The sequence below is a fragment of the Diospyros lotus genome, chromosome 5, assembly GCF_014633365.1.
Source record: "Diospyros lotus cultivar Yz01 chromosome 5, ASM1463336v1, whole genome shotgun sequence".
Lineage (NCBI taxonomy): Eukaryota > Viridiplantae > Streptophyta > Magnoliopsida > Ericales > Ebenaceae > Diospyros > Diospyros lotus.
In genome coordinates, this window is record NC_068342.1 from 36,444,909 (window position 1) to 36,467,570 (window position 22,662).

The window sequence follows — 22,662 nt, forward strand, 5'->3', positions numbered from 1 at the left end:
GTCTGTTTTGGTTTGGTTTACATGGGTTACTTGAGACGGAGGCACAACACCCGTTGGAACATAAAGAAAAGGGGGGCCTGTTTGGCTATCTCTGTCTCTCTTTTGTCAACTTGGCTTGGCTGCCTGTTTTGAGACGCCCTCATGCCTCTTTCCTCTCGCTGTTCCTAGTGTGGACTTCCCCTTTTCCCCTCTTCGGCCTATTCTTGCTGTTTTAGTCAATTGGATGATGCTTCAGGCGTGCTCGTTTTTGTTTACAAGATGGGACATTTTCTTTCCTACTGGGCCACTAATTATCACCAAAATTTCAGGTTTAAGAGCGACTGACTGCCCAGCTTTAGTTTTGCGATTGGGAAGATCACAAACCCAATCCTAATAAATAATTTCTTCCAAAGACAAAAATATACTCTTAAATCACTTTATTACTTCGTGTAAGCATATAAACAAGCAGCACGAGTAATTTAATGTTGAAACGTGAGGAAATACTTTCTATTTTATACCATTATTAGGGTTCATGGAGTATATATATATTTTACCCAAAATTTTAAAAACTGTGGAAGGAAAGGTGGTTAAGTAAAGAAAAGGTTTGGAAAAAGTAATTTTGACGTCTAGCTTTAGTCTAGTAGTCTTCTTCCTCTTCAATTATTTCCAAAACAATGACAAATTTAACAAAAGCTGAAGGATGCAAAAGTAATAGCAATGTAGAAAGTAATTATTGAGGACGAAACGAACCTTGAAATTGACTTAACGTTGTTGCAGTGGGTGGGTGCAATTGGAATGCCCATGAAATCACATGTTAGGGCAAAACAAAAGGAAACCATATTTCCAAAGCATCCGGCCTTGTGCACATGCTGTCCCCTTAATAGTACCCTTCAACCCATTTGTTTAGTGCTCGAACTGGGAACACCTGCCCCGCACGTGCGACTCGTGTTCCTTTGCTGCTTTCATTTCATATATATTTTTGTGGTGGTAGAGGAGATTGGTAGCGCCGCTGTCAACTTAAATGAATCCTATTTGTTTCCGAGTTACCAAGAGCGGGTTGAGTAAATTTGCGCGACAATTAAAGCAGAGCCTAATGTGGGGGGCATTAGGAGGGTTCCATTAATTAATCTAGGGCTAGATGACTTAAAAATTGCAAATAGGTAAAGCTAATCAGACAGGCTAAAGGAGTTGGGGACTTCTTTATTTGGTAAGGAGGGCATGTGTTAGAGATGGAATTTCGATCAAGCAAGCAAGCAAGATGATGAAATGGGATTTTATATATATATACATGCTTTCACAGAATAGATCTCTCTTCTCTTCACTGCCAGCCTTCCATGTTTGATTGAGCATCTCATTCCCACTTTTCTTTTATTTGAGCATCTGCCACCATCAACCGGATCTATCGAGATGCCCACCCTGCAACATTTCTTTTTATTTATTTATTTATTTATTTTTTGGGTGCAAATGGGATGAAGAAGGAACAATTAATGTAACATCAATACAAGTTAAAATAGTATTTTGTAGTTTATTATAATCATGAAGATAATCAGTTTTAGAGTAAAGTTGTACAATTATAGACGAACGTTTTAAATTAAATAAAAAACAAAATGATGTTTCGTTAAAGATGTAATTAATTACTTTTTAATCTCTTATTAACATCTCACGTTGTACGGATTACTTTAATTAACAAGAAAAAATTACGTAATACAATGATCCAATGATGGGTCATAGTTGTGTATATATATATATATGATTTATGTCTTTTCCTCATTTTTAAAACAAAATCGTACTTCCAATTCTATGCTCTTCGTATTAGTTTAAATAACGTATTTATTGCCCGTTTGATACAAACTAAGATGGATACAAAAAATTATAAAGATAGACAAAAGAACGGAATTTTGTGACCCCTTAGGTTATGTTTGGAAGTTTTGAAAGATAGTGAAGGAAACGGTTTATAAAATAAAATTAAAAAAAAAAAATTGCCATTCACTTGTCTATCTAGATATTGAAGAAAAGGGAAAACGACTCTTTATAATTATAAGTTATTATAACGAGTTTATATGCCTTGCAACAAGATGAAGAGATTGATGTGAGAGAGAGAGAAGGTGCCAAACAATACTGAAGTTACCATTACATAACCAGAAGGGAGACAAATTACATCGAAGTTGTTGATGAAAACCCACACTACCAGACCAGCAGCAGCGCCAGCCGCCATTTACAAAGAACCCCTTGCCCACAGTACAGCATCCCTTCCTCTTCCTTCTCCCACATCCAATCACCATTTCTAACATCATGGTCCTCGTCATCCTAGGACCCCACAAAGCAACTACCCCCCCCCCCCAAAAAAAAAAAAAAAAAAACAAGAAATCTCTCCCTCTATCTTCTCTGGCGAAAATTTAATGGTGGCTTGCAGTTGCAGATCATGTTATCAGTACTGCAGGAAATCAGCGGCCGCCATGATGGGTTGGTTCTGATAGAGATAATTCCACGGGTTGCTAGGCAACCCAAACCCATCAACGGGCTCGCCGGAAAAGTAGCCCTCTCCGGCGCCGAGGCCGCCATTGTTCCCGGCGTCGAGGAAGGCGATGATCTCGTTCAGGGACTGCAGCCTGTGGCTGAGCTCCGCCTCCTGAGCCCGGAGGATGGAGTTCTCGCCCTCCACGGCGAGGTACTGCTGCGTGGTGGCGCTGATTCCGGCGATGATCTGGCCGTTCTCCTTCCGCAGCTCCGCCACTCTCGCCGTCAGTTCGTCGAGATGCTGCTGCTTCCGCATCCGGGACCGCCGCGCCGACTCCCGGTTCGATATCTTCCTTTTCCTCTTCCTCTGGTCCATCAGTTGCCGGAGATCTTCTTCGGAGCCGGAGTTCTGAACCAGCGACGTCGAGCCCGACGATGTTCCGCTATTTGGGGACGCCATTACTCAAGATTTAAAACCTCAGAAATTAATACACAATTATTCAAGCAGTAAGCAGGACCCAGACAGAGATATATATATATATATAGCTAATATTTCAGATCAATATGTATGTAGCTAGAGAGATAGTAATTAATATATCGATATATAATGCTAAATATTATTTAGAGGGTGGGAGCAAGATCGTTATGAGATGTAATAGAACCAGTAGAGGAAGACGACCGAGAAGGATTGAACAAGATGGGTCCTGCGCCTGTATGTGGAATTTATCATAAACCCAGAAAGAAATAGTTCACTCAGAATTGGAGACATGAATCTCAAACATCAAGAACAAGATATTGATCATCAAGATGACCCAAAAGAAACGACGGGTTAATTTCCAGTAGAAGACGGCGAGTTAAGAACGCCCCCTAGCCCAGACGAGAAAACCGGAAGTTTTCCCGGAAAATAGGCGAGAAAGTGAGATTAAATTTGGATCCAGAGAACAGATCCGGTGAAGGAAGCAGAACCGAAGAGGAACTGAAAGGCCAGTGCTTTGATTCCTCGGCACTGAAAGCTAGAAGGAGCAGAATGGTGGCGAAGACTGAGAGTAGAGTAGGAACTAGGAAGGGGATAGGGAAGGGAAGGGAAGAGGGAAGGGAAGAGGCTTGTGTTTTGTGTGGAATATATAGAGCAATTTGGCGAACGAACAACAGCAGCCGGCCATTGAGAGAAAAAGAAAAAAGAAAACGAAAAGAAAAGAAATTGTAAAAAAATATGTGGGGGGAAGAAAGAATATATTAGAAAAGAGGAAAATTTAGGAAATAAGAGACGGAGGGTGGAGAAAGGAAGTTTGTTTGGAATCTACTACTACTCTCTCCTCTCTCGTCAGGAAATCAAAGAAATAAGAGTTAGATAGGACTAGTGGGGCCGGGGTGGCAGAAGCCTCCACAACCGTCCAGATCCAGCTGGGGAGCAACAACAATCATTCAATATATCAACTTGGTAAAACTGTGACAATGACTTTGGTTTCACTTGGCTATTATCAACAGTGACTTCTTTTATATTTATTTGTCGCTTTTGATTTATTATAAATTATATTTTACGCGTGAGATCGGAATCGGATGGAGAAACCGATTCCCACAAGGAAATTGTAAAACGACGTCGTTGTACGAGTAGATTCAATGTGTGATTCGCAACGGGGGATGGCTCTCGAGATGTCACCCTTGGCATTAGAAATCTGACTGTGACAATGACACGAGTCACTTTGAGACGTGGAAATATCTTGGGATGCAGATGATGCCTGTGGGGCACTATTAAATTAAATTAAATGGCCCTTTTAAGTCTCGGTTTCCTTCTGTGATCATTGGGGTTTCTGTCAATTCTCCAAAATGTCCCTCCATCAGCCTCTTCCATCAGATTTGCGAGGGGTAATCCGTCATTTCCCTTCCAAACAATGAGATTCTCTCTGAGAGTCCGCGCCTGTGACCTCTGCCCACGTGACAGCAGACGGCTCGCTCGCTCGCTCGCAATTTGTTAGTGAAAATTCTACTACTAAATTAGTAGCAGAATCCAACACGCTTCTGCCAGATTTTCGTTTTTGTTTTTTAATTGACTTCGCTTTAAGCCTTATTTAAACATTAAAAATAACATTCTTTTTATAATTATACAGTTTTTAATTTTTGTTTTCCCTAAGCTTCTCCTTCACTGTTTATCACTAGTAATATTAATAAATTCTAATTTACTTTATTTTAAATTAAAATAAATATAATAATAATAATAATATAAGTATATAAATTATCCATAAATCATCTTTTGAGTTTGAGATAAAAGATGGTTAATTGGAGACCATGTGTGTCCCCCTTTATAACTGGCCCTCTTAGACTCTCCCTATATATATTTTAGAATTACGTTTTATTACTGACGTCTTTAGTTACTTTACTTTTAAAACTACATTGAAAAGATAAATTACAAGATGTACTTAAATGGCCTGAGTGGTGGGCCTTTGTCTCCTTACTAATGTCATCCTTAAAGTCTTCTTCCAAAAAAAACTATTCTATTTTTTTTTTGAAATCGAATTCACATTGAGAATCCCAACAAAGCTTTTCGACCTGCCCTTTTGACACTTACCTATGCCTGGGGTAACTCTCTCTCTCTCTATATATAAGACCTTGCTATTTGGATAGAATGTATCCAGGTAGAATTGTCTTTTTTTGTCATTTTAATTATTAATGTTAGGATAATTATGTCATTTAACATTTTATTTACCAACAATACCCTCTCTATTCACAATTCAAAATTACATTCTCTCTCTTCCTTGTTAAATTTAAATTTTAGTCTCTCACCTCATTTAATGAATTTTTAGAATTTCAAGAGTCACAATGGCTTTAAATACGGATTATTCTACTTTACTCTAATTGATTGACGCACGAAATCACTTAAAATATCAAATAAGCCCCAATTTATGACGGATTACATAAATTGGCGGACTGCATCTAAATGCAATCCGCCAAATGCAGTGCTGGCGGACTGCATCTTAGATGCAGCCCGCCAACCACCTGTAGTGCCGGCGGGCGTAGAACTTCATGAATGAAATATGTAAGCACCCTCGCCCGGATACCCCAACCACCAGGACTACCCAAACGGGAGCATCTACGAGAGGAGAAAAAACGTAAAACACAAGTCAAGCCACCCTAGCATGCATACTCAAAAACAAGAACAACAAAAGTGAAGCTAAACACATGCATGCACTACGGGTACCCCGCTAGCACAGCAGTCACATGATAAATAAATAAACATAGACTCCTGTGCTGATATACACGAGACTCAAGAAAAGACCTGACACAGTACAAAATAATAGAGTAAACCCTACTCAGACATCATAGTTGATAGGGATTGACGGGACTGCCTGTACACCATACCGACTCTGCTGTTAGAAGTTGACTCCCTTGCCCGGACCCACGCTGCGACTACTTGGAATAATGGAAAGCAAGGTGAGTCGAGAGACTCAGCAAGCATAAGAAAAAAAAGGCTGAAGGCTGTATAAATCCAGAAAACTCTCCCCAGAATAAACCCTCAAGTACACACAAGTCATGAGATGCTACAACACAATAGCATAGTATAATAAAAGCACATACCGGTCCTTGGGGCCCACATAAGACACACGACACCCAAGTCCCATACCAATCTGCCGCTGTCCTGAAAAGGCAACATGTATCTCCAACAAACCTGCGCGCGCTGTCCCGGGTCGGTACTCCCGTCACCCGTCCATGTCGGTACTCCCGACACCCGAGCCATAGGCTCCCTCGGAATGGTACTCCTGTCCGAGAACTATATATTACCAGTAGCTATATAATGCACATAAAAATGCAATGGCGTAGTGAGCATCAACGTGATACACTGGCACCCATACATCCAGGCATCAAGCCATGCTCCGCCCACATAGTAAACCACACGCGATGCATATGCTCGTGCTGGATGCAACCTGACCAAGCTAGCATGTCCGTGTCCAAGCATACTCAATAAATGAATATCCCAACATGTAACCCGTACCCATGTGCATATCAAATCATGAACAGTAATATAATGAATCTAAACGTGCAATAAATCACACACTGATAGAGCTAGTCAGCAGTGCCCGGCACCGGTCAACGACTAGTGACTAGGAGTGTCCACCCGACGGTCCACTTTAGGGCCGTACAATAGTCTACCTCAACTTCACCAACAACCGACCCATGCCCTACTGCTCGATAGCTCTAACCGAATCATAAATAAATCCGAGAAAAACTGTAAATAAACTCGATAAAATCATAAATAAAACCGCACGTCTAGAAACCTAGTTCCTAGGTTAGTTCAGCATCATTCCCAAAAGGAGTGGGGGCAGTACAAACCCCATAGGCTCACAACGAATAAAATTCTAGAAGTCTTGGATTTAATTTAAATTAAAACAGATGAATAATAATTCAACAAATAAGGTTAGGTGCCGAATTAAAGTAAGGGAGATGATAAAATATGAGAAATCACGGGGTCTTTTACGGGGATTGAAGAACACGAGGAGAGGGTTATGAGCTTGCCTGAAAATAGCTACTTTCAGTCTCTCTTGTGCTCTCAATGCGAATTAAATCATTTCCTAGCAAATAACACAACCGGGACTTAAATTAATTATTTCTAATCGCGCAAAATTTATAATTTAAACATATCACGCTTCTGCTAATTTTTACCCACGTACCTGATCACTTCCTTTGCCGAAAAATCCCAAAATTCTTTTATTTTTTCCTTATTTTCTTTTCTTTCTTTCTTCTTCTTCTTCTTCTTCTCTTCTTTTTCCTTTCTTCTCCCGCGCCCCTACTCCTGCGCGCATTGCTTCTTCCTCTTCCTTCTTTCCTTTTTCTTCTCCATTTTTTCTTTCTTTTCTTCTTCTTCTTCTTCCCGCGGCCAAACCAGCACCGCCGCGGCCGAGCTCCTTCCTCCAGCCGCCTGCCGCCTCCAGCTCCGCCTCCCACGGCCACGAGCGCCGCCGCTGCTACTGCCTCGCGTCGCCGCTGCCACCGCTGCTACTCCGCGTCGTCCATGGCCGCGACTTTTTCAAGCCGCTGCTGCTCCTTGTTGGCCATGGCAACGATTGCCATGACCGACTGGCGTCCGAGCTCTCGAGCTCTCTCTCTGCTCGCTCCCTCTATCTTTCACTCTCTATGTGATTTCAAATATCAGAGGAATGGAGGAAGCTTCCTGGAAGTTCACGAGCACCGCCACTCATTTTAATTAAATTAATTTCATTTACTCACTTTTATTATTATTATGGTTATATTATTATTCCTATTATTTTTGGGATATTACAAAATAAAATAAAAGTTTATAATACAAAGAGAATAAAAATTTGTAATATAATATAGATGAAGTACGCCAGTTTAATTCGAGGTAATGCGGCAATTTTAAGATGAAAATATTTTTATCATTTGATATCTTTAGTCATCCGTGCGTCAATCAATTCGGACAAAATAAAATAATCCATGAATGAAATAAAATAGAAGGAGAATGCAAAGAGAATACATTAATTACAACCAATAATGTACTGTCATCTAAGTGTCATGATTGTCATTATTCATTTTTATAACTAATTTTGTTTGTTTTGAAAATCTGCAGCTTTAATGTGTTGGGCAGTAATTTTAGGCGAGAGTTTTAGGTGAGGAAGCATATGAGTGAAGAGTTACAATTTTTATAAAGTTAAAATTATCTTTCTATTTTGTTTAATATAATTAAAATATTATAAAATAAGTATTAAATATCATTTTATCCAGATAGATTCTATCTAAATACATTTTATCCATATATATATATTGGTTTTACGGAAGCAGGGGAAAGCCTCGGACATTGATGCTTCATGGACTAACAAAAGAGGTGAAAAGGTGTAGCTTTGGTGAAAGTAAAAAGAGAGTTTGACTCGTGAATAAAGTGGCGTAAATGTTTCTGAGTTCGTACCACGGGGGGGCGGTGGATTTGGATCCGCCTGTGACCCCGTGCCAGTAAATTGCATCATGCAATATTGGACATTCTGAGCGTCGACAGTGACTTATATTTTACATAAAATTCATCATATTTATATAATATTGAAGACTGAAGACTGAAAATAGTGATGATGTAGATACTGATTGTAACGTTTTGAGAGTTAATTATAATAATAATTAGATAAATGCAATGAAATGTTTTAACTAACCCTATAAAATCTGAATCTTTTGAGTAAAATAAATACAAGTCTACGAGCCTTAATTTGCATTCCCACTCATTCTAACTCTTCACTCCAAAAGAAATGGAAAAGTATCATTTATCATGAACGTGCTCGTCAAAATTGTCCAACGCAACCTAATTTATGGACGCCTGTCACTTTCGTGGAAATATAATTGAAATTCTCTTCCCTTTTAAAAATAATAAAAACTTTTTTTAGTTTAATTTTTTTTTACATAGAATTACTTTTTTCTTCAATAAAGAGACGACACACTCACGACACAGTCATGACTCTTAATATTATTTTTTTATTCATCTATAATTTATTCATATTAATTAATTATTAAATATTTTTATATTGATGGTCTTAAAGTGCAATAGTTTATTATTATCTCCTTGTTATTTATATATATCCCTTGTTGATTAAAAAATTGTTGGGATGGGGAAAATTGGGATGATTGGCAGTTGTCCGTTTGTGCATTGGGGGGAGGGAGAGAGAGAGAGAGAGAGAAGAGGCAGCTTTCAAACTTGACTTGGAGAGCCCTGAAGAATTCCCTTTCCTTTGGCAAAAAGGTCAGGCACATAAAACACGCGCCGCCGCCGGCGGTTTCTGCCTGCAGATCCTCTCTTCCCGGCGGCGGCCATCGGTTTCGGTCTGCACATCTCCTCTCTCTCTCTCTCTCGGGGTTAGGTGCGACGTTGCAAATGGCTGCTTGTCCCGTCTCAATCTCACCTTCCTTCGTTGTGAAGTAAATTCAAATTTGACAATTTTATTAAAATAATATAGTAATCCTAGTTTTATAAAGATAAAGTGTATCCCGACATTACCCTCAATTATAGTCTAACAGTTAGAATCGTACACGTATTAATTTCAAAAAACTCTAAATTTAATTACTATATAACTAGTGCATGTTTCGTGTTCGAATCTCGTCATTGAATTTCGTGATTTAATTCTCGTACAAAAATTTTGAAACTGAACTGTGGGGGTTTCAGGATGTGAGATATCACTTTTTGGTTCCAAAGTGTATCCTCACATTAATATAAATATGAACGATTTTCTCTATATTTGAAAAATTACTTTGACTATTTTTAATTTTTAAAAATATATTAAATTACTCTTTCATAATTTAAGTTACATTTGATATTACTCAAATTTATGTACTTATATAAATTTATTAATACCCAATTTCACGGAGGAGACATCAGTATAATTTTTAAAAGACAGAGGTACATATTATAATTTAACAAAATTTAAAGGACGTTCAATGTAATTTATTTTATATCTTAATTTATTATTGGTATAACTAAAAGTTTTATATAAAAATTATATTTTACAAATAATTATTAAAAGCAAAATGTAAGAAAATTAAGTAATACTATCTGTTGCTTTGAACGGAGATGGTTAAACTTCAATAAATGTAATTTATTTTTAGATAAAATGTATTATTTTTAATTCTAAAATAATTTTTTAGTTGCTGATAAATATATTATATTTTGTAATATTTTATCAACTAATAAAATTCTTTTGAAATTGAAAATAATATACTTTTTCTAAAAATAAAGTGCATTATGTATTATCCTGGAAATAACAATTAAAATTATTCAAGAAAATTAATAAAAAAAATATTATTATGTCAGAATATTTTAATAAAATATCATCACAATAACTCTGGGCCCTTAAGGGTTCATTTTTACTTGTGAACTTGGCCCATGGGCTCCCACTTTAGGCCCGCCTAGCATTGGTAAGGGGCCTCATGTCCTCTACCAGTATGCATTATGCAATAACTTCTTTTGGGCCTGAGGGATCTAGACTCAGTCCAGTTCACTTGGGCTTAAGACATATTTATGATCGATTCAGAAAACTGGGCCGGATCCTAATTATTATCCATGGGCCTAATCCTAAAGGGGGTGGGTTAATTTTAAGGTCCCGGTGGTAGTTCAAATAGAAGGGAGGAAGCTTGCAAAATATTCATTTCTTTAGTATTAACCAAAATATAAATTGAAGACTGAAGAGGAGAAACGATTGGTAGAAACTGAAAAGTGAGGGTAAATGATGGTAGGCATGGGTTGACAATGAATGCTCTTACTCTTTATGGTTGGCTTCCTACTTCCTACCTATGAGGGGGTGGAGCTACACACGACCAAGACATTTTTTTTATTCTTTTTGGAATACCCAACTCACGTATGTGAGTTTTTCAGAGTGTTTTATTGTTAAGTATAGCCATGATTTTGTTGATTGGTTTGTCAATTTTTAGATAATATTATTCTACATAATTTATTTTAAATTTTCTTATACTATTTAATTTTTGTCAACCCTAATTAAAATTTATAGCTCCGCCCCCTATTTCTATACATTTTATATGGAGAGATTAATTATTATATTTAATTTATGTTATTATAATTATTAATTTTACATTTTTTTAAAATTTTAATTTATCTTCTTATTTTTTTATCAAATTTTATTAATAAAAATTGATACGATACAAATTTATCATAAAATACAAAAATCATGGACTAGGTGTTTAATTTATCCTAGTCTATAAAAGAGAGTAATAATGTGATAAATCTTATTTGATTTGGCATGATGAATAGGACAATCCAAACTTGCCCTCGAAGCCTACTTGATTTCCAAAACACACCATCTTGGGGAGTGATGATTCACCCATCTGTCCAAACTTGATTCTGAAAGCTCACAATTTATTTTCATAATTATTATATAGATGATCCATTCACATGACGTTGCAGGCAGCATATTAGCAACCAAATTTATTTGAAGGTTATTATTGTCTTTTTATAACCTAATACAAATTAAAGCTACATTAATACCTTTTACAAATAAAACAAATCATATTATTACCTCAAATAATATCTCATATATCAAACACAATATAACATGATTTGATCCCATCGCTAATATTAAAGTAAAAATTCTATGTAAAATAAAATGACTCATTAATGGCCATCTACATAATAAAACACAACTATTTTTGAAATTGTATATATTTCTATGGTTAAGATTAATTTTCTTCCGATCAATGGCTCAGATCAATTTGATTCCCGTCACTTCCCTTCTCTCTCTCTCCCTCATCTTCTGCAGCTCTCTCCCGCCCAGTCACTTCCCATTTGTTTATCTTTTTCTGTCCCACTCTCCCTCTCTCTTTCTCCCACCCACCCGTCTCCCTCCCTCACTGCCTCTCTCTCACTCTCTCTCCCTCCCACCAACCCACAGGCAGCTCTCCATCGCAGCCGCCCCACCTGAATCTCTCTATCGTCGCCTCCAACTCCATCGCCTCCGTGCGTGTATGTATTTTGTGTGTGTCCATGATCTGTTTGTTGAAGATAGGGGCAGAAGTGTGAGTGCGTGTATGTATTTTGCTTTGTTTTCCAGCTCGGATGGCAAGCATATAGCTCTTTGAGCTTCTGGGTTTTTGTTTTTAATGCTTAACAAGGTTTTGAATTTAGTTGGTTTGGGTTTCCTTTTCTTTGGTCTCAAATATCTGCTTTTGGATCGTTTCTACTATGGGGTTTTTTAGTGAAGTTATGCAACTTTTCTTAATTGAAGTTGCAACAGTTAATGATACATACACACAGTAAAAAAGAAATAGCCCACACTGTGTGCGTGTGTAATGATATGAAGTATTTGTAATGTGTCCGCGTATGTATGTATATAGAATATATGTATGGGAAACAGTGTGTGTGCGTGTGTATGAATATATGATGTGAATGATTCATTCCTTCACTTGAATCAGTGTGTGTGCGGGTGTAGATTTTTTACATTTAGTATTGGAAGCACCAAAAAATATAACAAAAGAAAAAAAAAATTATGAGTTAGACCCACTATTCAAACATTTTCTTAAAAATTTTATTCAATTTCTAACATTTGGTACAATTAAGTTGGACCCAAATATACAATTTTATTTTTTAAAATTTTATGGGACGAAAATGAGCTATAATTTTATTTTTTATTTTTTTCATATGTGTTTGTATAGGTCCCACTCTTATAAAATTATGTGTTTATACAATTATATGTGTTTATGTAATCTTACAAAATTTTATGTGTACAAATTTTGTGTTTATACAATTTTATTTTTTAATTTTCTGTGTTTATATGTAGATCCCAAATATATGTGTTTATATAGGTCTACTCTCAAATTGAAAAATTATAACTTATTTAAATCTCTCTAGAAAAATTATGTTCCGATTTCTATAAAATTGTTCTCTAATTTTAATTTTATTATTTTAATGTGATTATTAAAATACATCTATTCTAAATATTGGGTTGGCCATTTTATGGTTGGCTTCGTACTTCCTATCTATGAAGGGGTGGAGCTACACTAGACCAAGACATTTTTTCTTATTTTTTTTGGAATACCCAACTCACGTTAGGGGTGGAGCTACATACAACCGGCCTCCTTCTTCTTTTTCCAAGGGTAACAAAAAATCTTTATTGTATGTGAGCTTTTCAGAGTGTTTTATTGTTAAGTATAACCATGATTTTGTCGATCGATCTGTCAATTTTTAAATAATATTATTCTACACAATTTATTTTAGATTTTCTTGTACTATTTAATTTTTGTCAACCCTAATTAAAATTTCTAGCTCCGCCCCCTATTTCTATACATTTTATATGGAGAGATTAATTATTATATTTAATTTATGTTATTATAATTATTAATTTTACATTTGTTTAAAAAATTTAATTTATCTTCTTATTTTTCATCAAATTTTATTAATGAAAATTGACACGATACAAATTTATAATAAAATACAAAAATCATGGACTAGGTGTATAATTTATCCTAGTCTATAAAAGAGAGTAATAATGTGATAAATCTTATTTGATTTGGCAGGATGAATAGGACAATCCAAACTTGCCCTTGAAGCCTACTTGATTTCCAAAACACACCATCTTGGGAAGTGATGATTCACCCATATGTCCAAACTTGATTCTGAAAGCTCACAATTTTTTTATTTTGTTTTCATAATTATTATATAGATGATCCATTCACATGAAGTTGCAGGCAGCATATCAGACAACCAAGGTTATTATTGTCTTTTTATAACCTAATACAAATTAAAATTACATTAATACCTTTTACGAATAAAACAAATCATATCATTATCTCAAATAATACCTCATATATCAAACACAATATAACATGATTTGATCCCATCGCTAATATTAAAGTAAAAATTCTATGCAAAATAAAATGACTCGTTAATGACCATACAAGATACATTGAGCGTGAAAATACCCATCAATTGATTTATAATTACAAAATTACCACTACTGCATAATTTAATTGCTATTTTAAAAAATATTATTTTTTGATATATGACCACACATATAAATAAAAAATTTAAACATCGTTGCCTTATAAAAAATATCATATGATATTTGACAAATTATTCAAATTAGTATTAGTTTCTCCGTCACATGGTCTATATATAGAGCCTAGTTTCTCCATCACATGGTCCATGAATAGAGCCAATGTTATTCTCCATCACATGGTCCACGAATAGAGCCTTACACTGAGTGTGTATTTTTAGGTATTGTATTAATGTTGATGTTCACATAAGATGACACTAATATTGATACCAAATATGTGTCGCACTTCTCTACTTAGATGCTTTTAGCATTTTAAAATATGTATTTGTATGAGATCACTTAAATTGCCTACTTAATAATTATAACACCCCGTTTTCCTGGACGCATTATAATTTGGGATAATAAATTTTTTCTTCAAACACTAAAGCTAAATTATATCATTCCTCGTATCCATCTCAGAATTCTCATACATTTTTCTCGAAAGAGAATCATTATACATATCAAATGTCGAAACAATGATCGAACTTGATATCTTAACATTGATCATTAAATCATCGTTCCTCAATATAACTTATTACAAAATATAAGTTCTCAACTAATACTATACTTAATAGGGTTATACATCTTCATGCTTTCAAAACGTTCAGAATTCAAAGTAGCAGAACTTAAATATATAGGCTACATAATATACATTCTATTCATCATGCACTTTGATAAGTGCCATTTCATACCTCATTCATCATTGTATCTGCTACAATCTCCATCTGGAACGTTTGAATATTCAGGGGCAAAGCTCAAATTAGATGATGAATCATCTAAATAAGGGTACAAAACAATATTTCGTGCATGAATTTAATGTCTTACTTCATCGTAAGGGTCAACTGCATCCTTCATGCTACTCACCATTTTTGCGGCCACCTCTTTCGAAGCCGGGGTGTATGGGAGGACCCTTAGTAAAGCAACGGTGCTAGTTCGTACTCCTTATGGCCACGATGCGCGTGATCAATGGTATCAACGTGTATATATGCATTTTATAGTCATGTCATGTATGCAATCTACGTGATGGATACATATCAGAGTATGTTAATTTGATGAAAGCATCCCCGAGGATCGGGGTTTGAAACATAAATCACCTATAAACCAAACATTCTTCATAAAGCTAAATCTAGTTGGGATGTATCACTTCTCTTCTCAAGCCTATCGAGCTACCTCGATATTCACGTATTGCCTCGAAATTTGCCTCGATTTGCGTGCTGATCTCAAAATTCGCACAAGTCACTTCAACTTAAACCTCAAAGCATCCTAATCACCATATTTAATTAAATAAATATTAAAACCTATTTTTCCATAATTTCTTACATTTTCTTTATTTTTCTCTCTATTTCTTCCTATGTTTCCTCAATAAATCCAAACTAAATATTTCTCAAATATTTTCTCACATATTTCACTATGAAAATTCATAAAATAATATTCTTGAATTTCTGAAATTTTACTTACTTTAACTTAGCATCTCTGGCTTCCTCGATACCCGTGCTTTGATCTCGAAACGCGCGCCCGAACCATTTTCTCACCCAAAATATCCAAAATATTAATATATATCCATTTCTTATTTTTTGGGGCATTTTTCAAGATTTTTCTCTATTTTTTTTTTTCCATTTCTTTCTTTTCTCCTCATCTTCTTCTTCTTCTTTTTCTTCCTCTTCTCGCCTACGTGTGAACCAGCCTAAGCCCTCTGCCGCCTGCCCCGCCGCTCTTGTAGCCTACCGCCGGTCTCCCCGACCGCTGCTGTGACCACCGCTGGCAGCCACTTGCAGCGATGGCCACCGCTGCTGTGCGACTAGCTTTGGTCGCCTTCGGCCTCGCTGGCCGGCCTCCTCTACGCCTCTTACCTCGAGGCCCTCACACAACCACCGCAACTAGCCTCCCAGCTGCTGCCTTGTTCGCTGCGCCCTCTTCCACGTAGCTATGGCTGCCAGACAACAGCTTTGCTGCTGCTGCCATGGTCGATTTTGGCCATTTTAGGCCCCTCTTTCTTGGCTCTAGCACAATCTCTCTCTCTCTCTCTCTCTCTCTTTCTTGATCTCACAAGCTCTCTTTATCTATCTCTCAACCATTGGCTCACCCGAGCTTGCTGCCTTCGATTTTCATTCTTGGTTATTTTCCTTCATTTCTCTGCCTATTTATAGCCAATACGCGAACTCTCCTCACTGCCTCGCCATCCCTCTTTGCGTATAGCACACTCAAATTGCAGCCATATGTTTGTAGAGCATGGATATTGGGAGTTGTAGGGCATGGAGATTTGTAGGGGCGTGGCCATTGCGTGCCTCTGCACGCATATATATATATATATAAAATTATGCATTACACTTTAAATTAAGAAAAATTACACATTAAACCCCAAATTTCATCGCTGTTACACTTGTGTAATTCCTAATTGCAATTATGCCCTTAAACCTCAAATTAATTTGCATTACAATATCAAAAATCCACAATTAATAATTTCAAAGTTACTTGATAATAACGATTTCGCCCCAGTGTCCTCATCGAGCTATTGTTTCATCCCGAAACCATCGAAGGGTTGTTTATTACGAAAAACTAGAGCCCCCTCAAACTTCTGTTGACGTTCTGGACGTCCCTTACGGCAATTCGATTTTGCAGCTAAATGGCAGTTGCATTTTAGTTCTACAAAAAATCTGTTCCCGATCTAATTTCTTTTGATATCATAAATTTTATCTTGGAACGCTCATCGAGACCGTATTATTTTCCTTAGACAATTTCACTCCGAAACATTCCCTACAGTCGATTCGGTACTTATAACTACTCTCAAACATATTTTTCGGTATTCAAACCTTATTTAAATTACGTGGCAACCTTATGCCGAAACGGGGTCTTACACTAATTACCATTTTAATATATGTAAGTAGCACACTTTTATTTTTTAAGTTATAAGACTAAAAAAGATTTATAAATGCAAGGGGTAACATAATAGGATTTTTTTTTATGTCACATTCTAATATTTATATATATTGTTACTTATATACAACAATAAATTTATAGTTAAATGTGAGTGTCCGTCCTGAGCCTCCAGTCTATCTTCAGGAGACTTGCAAAAGAGAAAGTAGTTAAGGCATGAGATATTTTTCGTGCATATCTTTCGATGTTTAAGTTAGTATTTATATATAAAAAAAAAAGAATTATAGTATGAGTAGAGTTTGTTTTATCTCGATCAGAAAAATCATCTCTTATTTATAGAATTCGAAATTAATAGATGAAGAAATATACCTGTCTTTTAGATTATTTATTCTAAATTTCCAAACAAAGACATCAAAGATGAATTTAACACAATATTTGACTTGAGAGAGGTTTCTAGAAAGTCCATCGGGAGAGATCTCTTAAGAATAATTTCATTAGTAAGGTTTCTCGAGCTTTTCCTTTTATACTTATTTTTCTTAAACTTACATTGGCGTTGAATCACACACAACAATATCTTACATTCAAATACATATTCTTGGAATTGTTGCCCTTGTACAGTCCCCCACTGTTTGTGCTCTCAATTTCAACAAAATAAGTAAATCGCATACGGATCTTTGATACTTACCTACATCGAGTATCGAACTCGTAATCTACTGGTACTAATCCTAATATATCATTTACCCGCCACTTAATCTATATCTTAGGAACTCGAACACATATTCTTATATTATAAAATTAATGATTCCACGTATGGAATCCATGCAACATAGCATAGAGGCAGTAGATTCCATTCTATGTATGATTGGGTGAATCGTTGAATTTGAAAGAGTCTTAACCATTTTCCCATTATTGGACTTTCGTGTTGGCAGTTCCTCATTGGTAAACATAGCTAAATCTTGTGAAGTAATATGATATATAACAACAATAACAAGCCACCGCAGCAAATATAATCATTTAACCTACAAAATTGAAAGCTAAAGGGCACCGACCGCTATATATGATATATCCCCAACTAATTCCAACCATCTAATTACATCTCTACTTCCCAATCCCTTTCAAACTGTACTGCCAACGGTGGCATCCAAACACGCCCTAATCTTAAATAATATTCATATTTAATTTTCTAATTTATTATGTTTAATTTATCCCTTAATGTAACATAAATTAATAGATACATATGATAATTATAATTTATGAAGTCAATTCTTAATTTTAATTTCCTACAATGGGTTGGACTCTGCACCAACCCACCTTCCCCTAAATATCTCTCGGATTCTCAACTCCACTAGTATTTGGGAAACGTTTAGCATTAATTGTTTGGTAGTTGGTAGGCCACCAAAGCCATCCTTGTTCCTAAATTAAAAAAAAGGGTAATCTTGTAATCTATCCTTGTTCGTGACCAAATGGATCAATTGCACGTATCGTCAAATTTATTTAGAATTATAAATTCATGAATATAATTAAAATATTAAAAAATTTAAAAGTATAATTAATTTAAAATTATAGATTTAAAAATATAATTAAAATAAAAATTTTTAAATATTTAAATAAAAATTACAAATATAAGAATTAAAATATATATTTTGTCAATAATTTTTAGTTCATTGACTTTAACATAATATGTTTTGGTCAGATTAGGCATGGACAATTTAAATTTAACAATTGGAAGTGCACTCCTCGGGGTTACTTTAATCTTCAATAATTTTGATTCATCATAGACAATTACAATGCAATGGGTATTATTCATATTAATAGATACCCACTTAGACTTTTATCAATTGATTATTATTTATTTATTCTGATTTAGATTTTTAGCAGTTCAAATCCTTGTAGTTCATTTTATTATACAAGATTTCTAAATAAAGTTTACCTTATTAATAAGGACAATTACAAATGACCCCATGTTTCAATAATTTTATTTTTATTAAGCTCAGATGATGCGACAAGCAGTCTTCATTATGAATTATTGACATTGGAAGCAGAGCCTGGTTCCGGAGAGGAGAAAGAGACAGCTTGTTGAGTTGGACCGAATGGATGGGGACGGCTAATTAATCAAAGAGGAAACAGACAAAGACACGGTACTTTGGAAAGCAAGCTTTTTCGTACAATCACTGGCGGCCTGGCGCCGGTGGCTGGTCGCCTAGCACTCACCAGCTACAGCCAGCTATAGCAATTCCCTTCCCCTTCCCGCCCGCGGAAACCGACAGTTTTACCTGTCAACTAACTCCCCCCCCCCCCCCCCCCCCCCTTCCAACAAATGGAACCTTTACTTTACAGTTACCCTTTTATTATTCTCCTCTTTGTTCTCATCTGAGGCGAGTATAATTTGGTTTTTTTATATAAATTGAATCAAATCCAATTAAAAGTCTTCGATTTGGTTATGGGTAGGATGGAACCAGTGACTTTTAACTCGACCTAACTCTTATACATATATAATAACATATTATTATTATTATATTAAAACTTTAGAACACTTAACCTAAGCAATCCAACCAAGCCAAGTAGAGGTAGGATCGTGTGTTTGTTTTTGTTCATGGATGACAGTTCGTAGATGTTTCTTTTTCTACCTAACAAATACATTATACTTTTAATATTTTATTATATAATTATTATGTCTCGTTTATAAAATTAATTTTTTTAAATAATGTTAACAAGTTTCTTGAGAGACATTAGTTAAAGAGTTCTCTGATTGGTTAATAAATATTTTGAAAGGATAATAATTGAAGAATTTGATGGGTATTTAAATCTATTCATGCAACAGGTAGGTTAGATATTACGTTTAGATTTGTTTAATAAGCATTAAATGTTTAAAATTTACTAAACCCTAATTGGGTTTGGAAAGCCCAATGGGGCTTCGAATTTTTTTATATTTTAAAATATAATACATTTTGTGGGAACTAATGGAAGTGTATGAAAATAATGTATAATAGGTATATGTTATTTAAGAACAAAATATATTTATATCTCTTCAATTAATGTCCTGAAAACACTTTATTTTATTAGTTGATTTTTTTGATATCAGGGTAAAAACTCATATTTAAATAAAAAATGAAGCCAATTATTATGTAATAAATTAACTTTATTTTTAATAAAATATATTTATTTATCGTATTTTTAAAAATTATATTAATTGATTAAATAATTTAAAATATAAAATGTATTTAATTAATTAATAAATTTATTTTAAAACTTAAAATAAAGTACATTTGTGACTCATTAAAGAGTCGTTAACAGTCATTGCGTTTTAAATAAAATGAGTTGCAATTGATTTATGATTGAAATTCCTAATTTCAAGTAAATTCCCTTTGGTATCCCAAAACTGAGCACGTGCCCAATCATGTGCAATTACTCAAGCCGAGCCCAGGCCGCCAAGCTACCGCCCTGCTCAGCTTACTCCGCCGCCTGTGACCAAATCATTGCTGAATTACTCCAACCGCACCGCCGGCAGATTCCTCCTTCCAGGCAGCCCCCCTCCCGCTCCTCCCGCCACGTGTCATTCATCGCCCAGTGGGCCCACCCCATTTCCCTAGCCCCCAAACCCCTCGCCCGACCCCCTCCCAGCTCACAATTAATTCTCTTAAATTCATCTCTCTCTCTCTCTCTCTTTTCTCTCTCTCTTCGCCGTTTTCCAGTCAGGCGATACATACGTACAGAAGATAAAGCGTATATTGTGATTAAAATCTGCAAATTCAGTATTTCCACTGCGATTTGATGCACCAGTGAACCGTTACAGCGCCAGAGGTCCTCTTAATTGCATTTATTGCCGTTGGATCAACCTCGTGATTCGTGAGAGGTACGAAAACCCTTTATTTCTTCACAGCCTTTGTGTTTCAGTTTGGAATCCGATCTCGCGATATCCGACTTTTTTCGTCGTAATGTAGGTTTTTATAGCGATTCGAGATTTCAGAGGTCGCGGTTTCGTTGTCGGCGAAGTCGATAGAACGGAGCTATGTCGGGTCCGCTGGATCGGTTCGCAAGGCCTTGTGAGTTCTTCTCTTCTCCTCTTCTTTGATCGTGTATTTTCTTTTCTTTGTTGTTGCGAGCTGTTTCTGTAGCATATCGAGTCGGATCGTATTTAGTTAGGGTTTTTTTTTTTTTTTTTTCTTTTTTTCCTGTTGCTGGATTTCGAATTGTCGGTTGAATTGTTTGCTCGCTGGATCTGCTATTGCGTATGATGAATTGATGATAATATATTGTTTGAGGTCAATTTCATATCCGAGAAAAATGTTTGTTGAGGTTTAGAAGAGTGAATCTGTTAGGCTGCCCGAAGAGACCTGGTAATTTAGGTCGTGACTATTTATTTTGTGTAAAAATTATGAAGATCGTGATTTTGGAGCTGGGCTCCTAGGGCATATGGTTTTCTTTACAAGTTTTGTTCTCTTTCGGCCTGATTGATGTTACTAGGGTTAAATTTACTGTGCCTCCTGCACTTCTCTATGATATTTTGTTCGGGTTTTGGGACTGTTGTCTTAGGATACGAAGATTCATGGATTATGTGATAATCATCGTGCAAGATTTTCTTTTACTTGCAATTTTTAATGGGTTTATGCCCAAGAGATTATGAAGGAACAGTATCTGATCTTAAATGGTACATGGTTTTGGAATTCTGAGTGATTGATATTTGTCATACCTTGTGTACTCTGTCTTGTTATTGTCATGTCTATTTTATTTTGGTTGTAAACTATTACAAGGGTGTTTTGCGTTTGATTTCTGCCTCTTTCTTGTCCTTTTTTTTTACGTTTCAGAAGGCTAGGGTAATGCTTTGCTGTTATTTGTTAAAAATTGTCTTCTTGTGGCAGCTTAAACAGATTGGCCTTTGTTGACATTTTGGTAATACAATTTTCTTTACGTCCATGGCTACTTCGAAGTATCTTAACCTTGATTCACTTGTTCTGGTCTAACTATTACAAAAGAGCAGTTAAATTTTTAGGAAATATTGTCTCAAGCAATCATATTGAGGTTTCACATCATATTTTTACTAAATTTTTTATTTTTATTTTTTGGCTAAATTACAATATTTTTACAACTTTTGCTATTTGACAGGCTTTGAGGGGTCATCTGGCAATGATGAGAGAAAAGAAAGAAAATCTGATTTTGAGAACTCAGAAGATGAGAGAAGGACAAGGATTGGGACACTGAAGAAGAAAGCTATAAATGCATCAACCAAGTTCAAGCATTCTCTTAAGAAAAAGAGTGGCAGAAGAAAGAGTGATGGCCGAGTTAGCTCTGTTTCAATAGAGGATGTTCGGGATGTTGAGGAGCTAAAGGTTGTTGATGCATTTAGACAAGCATTGATATTGGATGAATTGCTACCTGAGCAACACGATGACTATCACATGATGTTAAGGTACTCCATTTTTCTTCCTTTTAACTCTTACACTATGCAAAATTTGGCAGATGCAGATGAAATCTGTCCTTCAATTGTCACTTCTGTTGATAATATTCTTCTCCTTTAGCTCTGAAGGTAATAACACTTATCATTTTTTTGATTGGCAAACTAGATTAATTGAAACTATGTCTGATTAGCTTCAAAGGTTTGATGAATTGATTTGGAAGACATTTTCTTTTAAAGTTGAGAGATAGACTATTGATAGGTTCATAAACACCTGCAGTGTCTTGGTACATAAATTAACAGTTATTAACTCAAGGAAAAAAGGTATTTCTTTCCTTTTTTTTTTTTTTTAAATGTTGGGAGATATACTATCTATCGTATAGTTTCACAATCACGTGCCAGTGTATCTTGTATTGATACATAAAATAGCAGCTA

General features: G+C 35.6%; 2 protein-coding genes across 2 annotated transcripts in view; one reads left to right on the forward strand and one right to left on the reverse strand.

Moving 5' to 3' along the window:
- Positions 1–2,085: 2,085 nt before the first annotated feature.
- Positions 2,086–3,668, reverse strand: LOC127802674 (bZIP transcription factor 44). Its single transcript, XM_052338627.1, has one exon. The coding sequence runs from the start codon at positions 2,894–2,896 to the stop codon at positions 2,408–2,410; it is 489 nt and encodes a 162-aa protein (XP_052194587.1). The 5' UTR covers positions 2,897–3,668; the 3' UTR covers positions 2,086–2,407.
- Positions 3,669–20,466: 16,798 nt separating this feature from the next.
- The window catches only part of LOC127801609 (phosphatidylinositol/phosphatidylcholine transfer protein SFH8-like), a 29,644-nt gene continuing 27,448 nt past the window's right edge, over positions 20,467–22,662 (forward strand). Inside the window, exons 1-3 of the mRNA XM_052336879.1 lie at positions 20,467–20,688; positions 20,777–20,878; positions 21,939–22,242. Coding sequence (XP_052192839.1) covers positions 20,845–20,878; positions 21,939–22,242 — 338 coding nt within the window. The 5' untranslated portion in view covers positions 20,467–20,688; positions 20,777–20,844. The remainder of the gene's footprint in view (positions 20,689–20,776; positions 20,879–21,938; positions 22,243–22,662) is intronic.

What these genes read in the sequence shown, in the direction of transcription:
- LOC127802674 (XM_052338627.1), bottom strand. Translation starts at nt 2,896, where the DNA reads ATGGCGTCCCCAAATAGCGGAACATCGTCGGGCTCGACGTCGCTGGTT.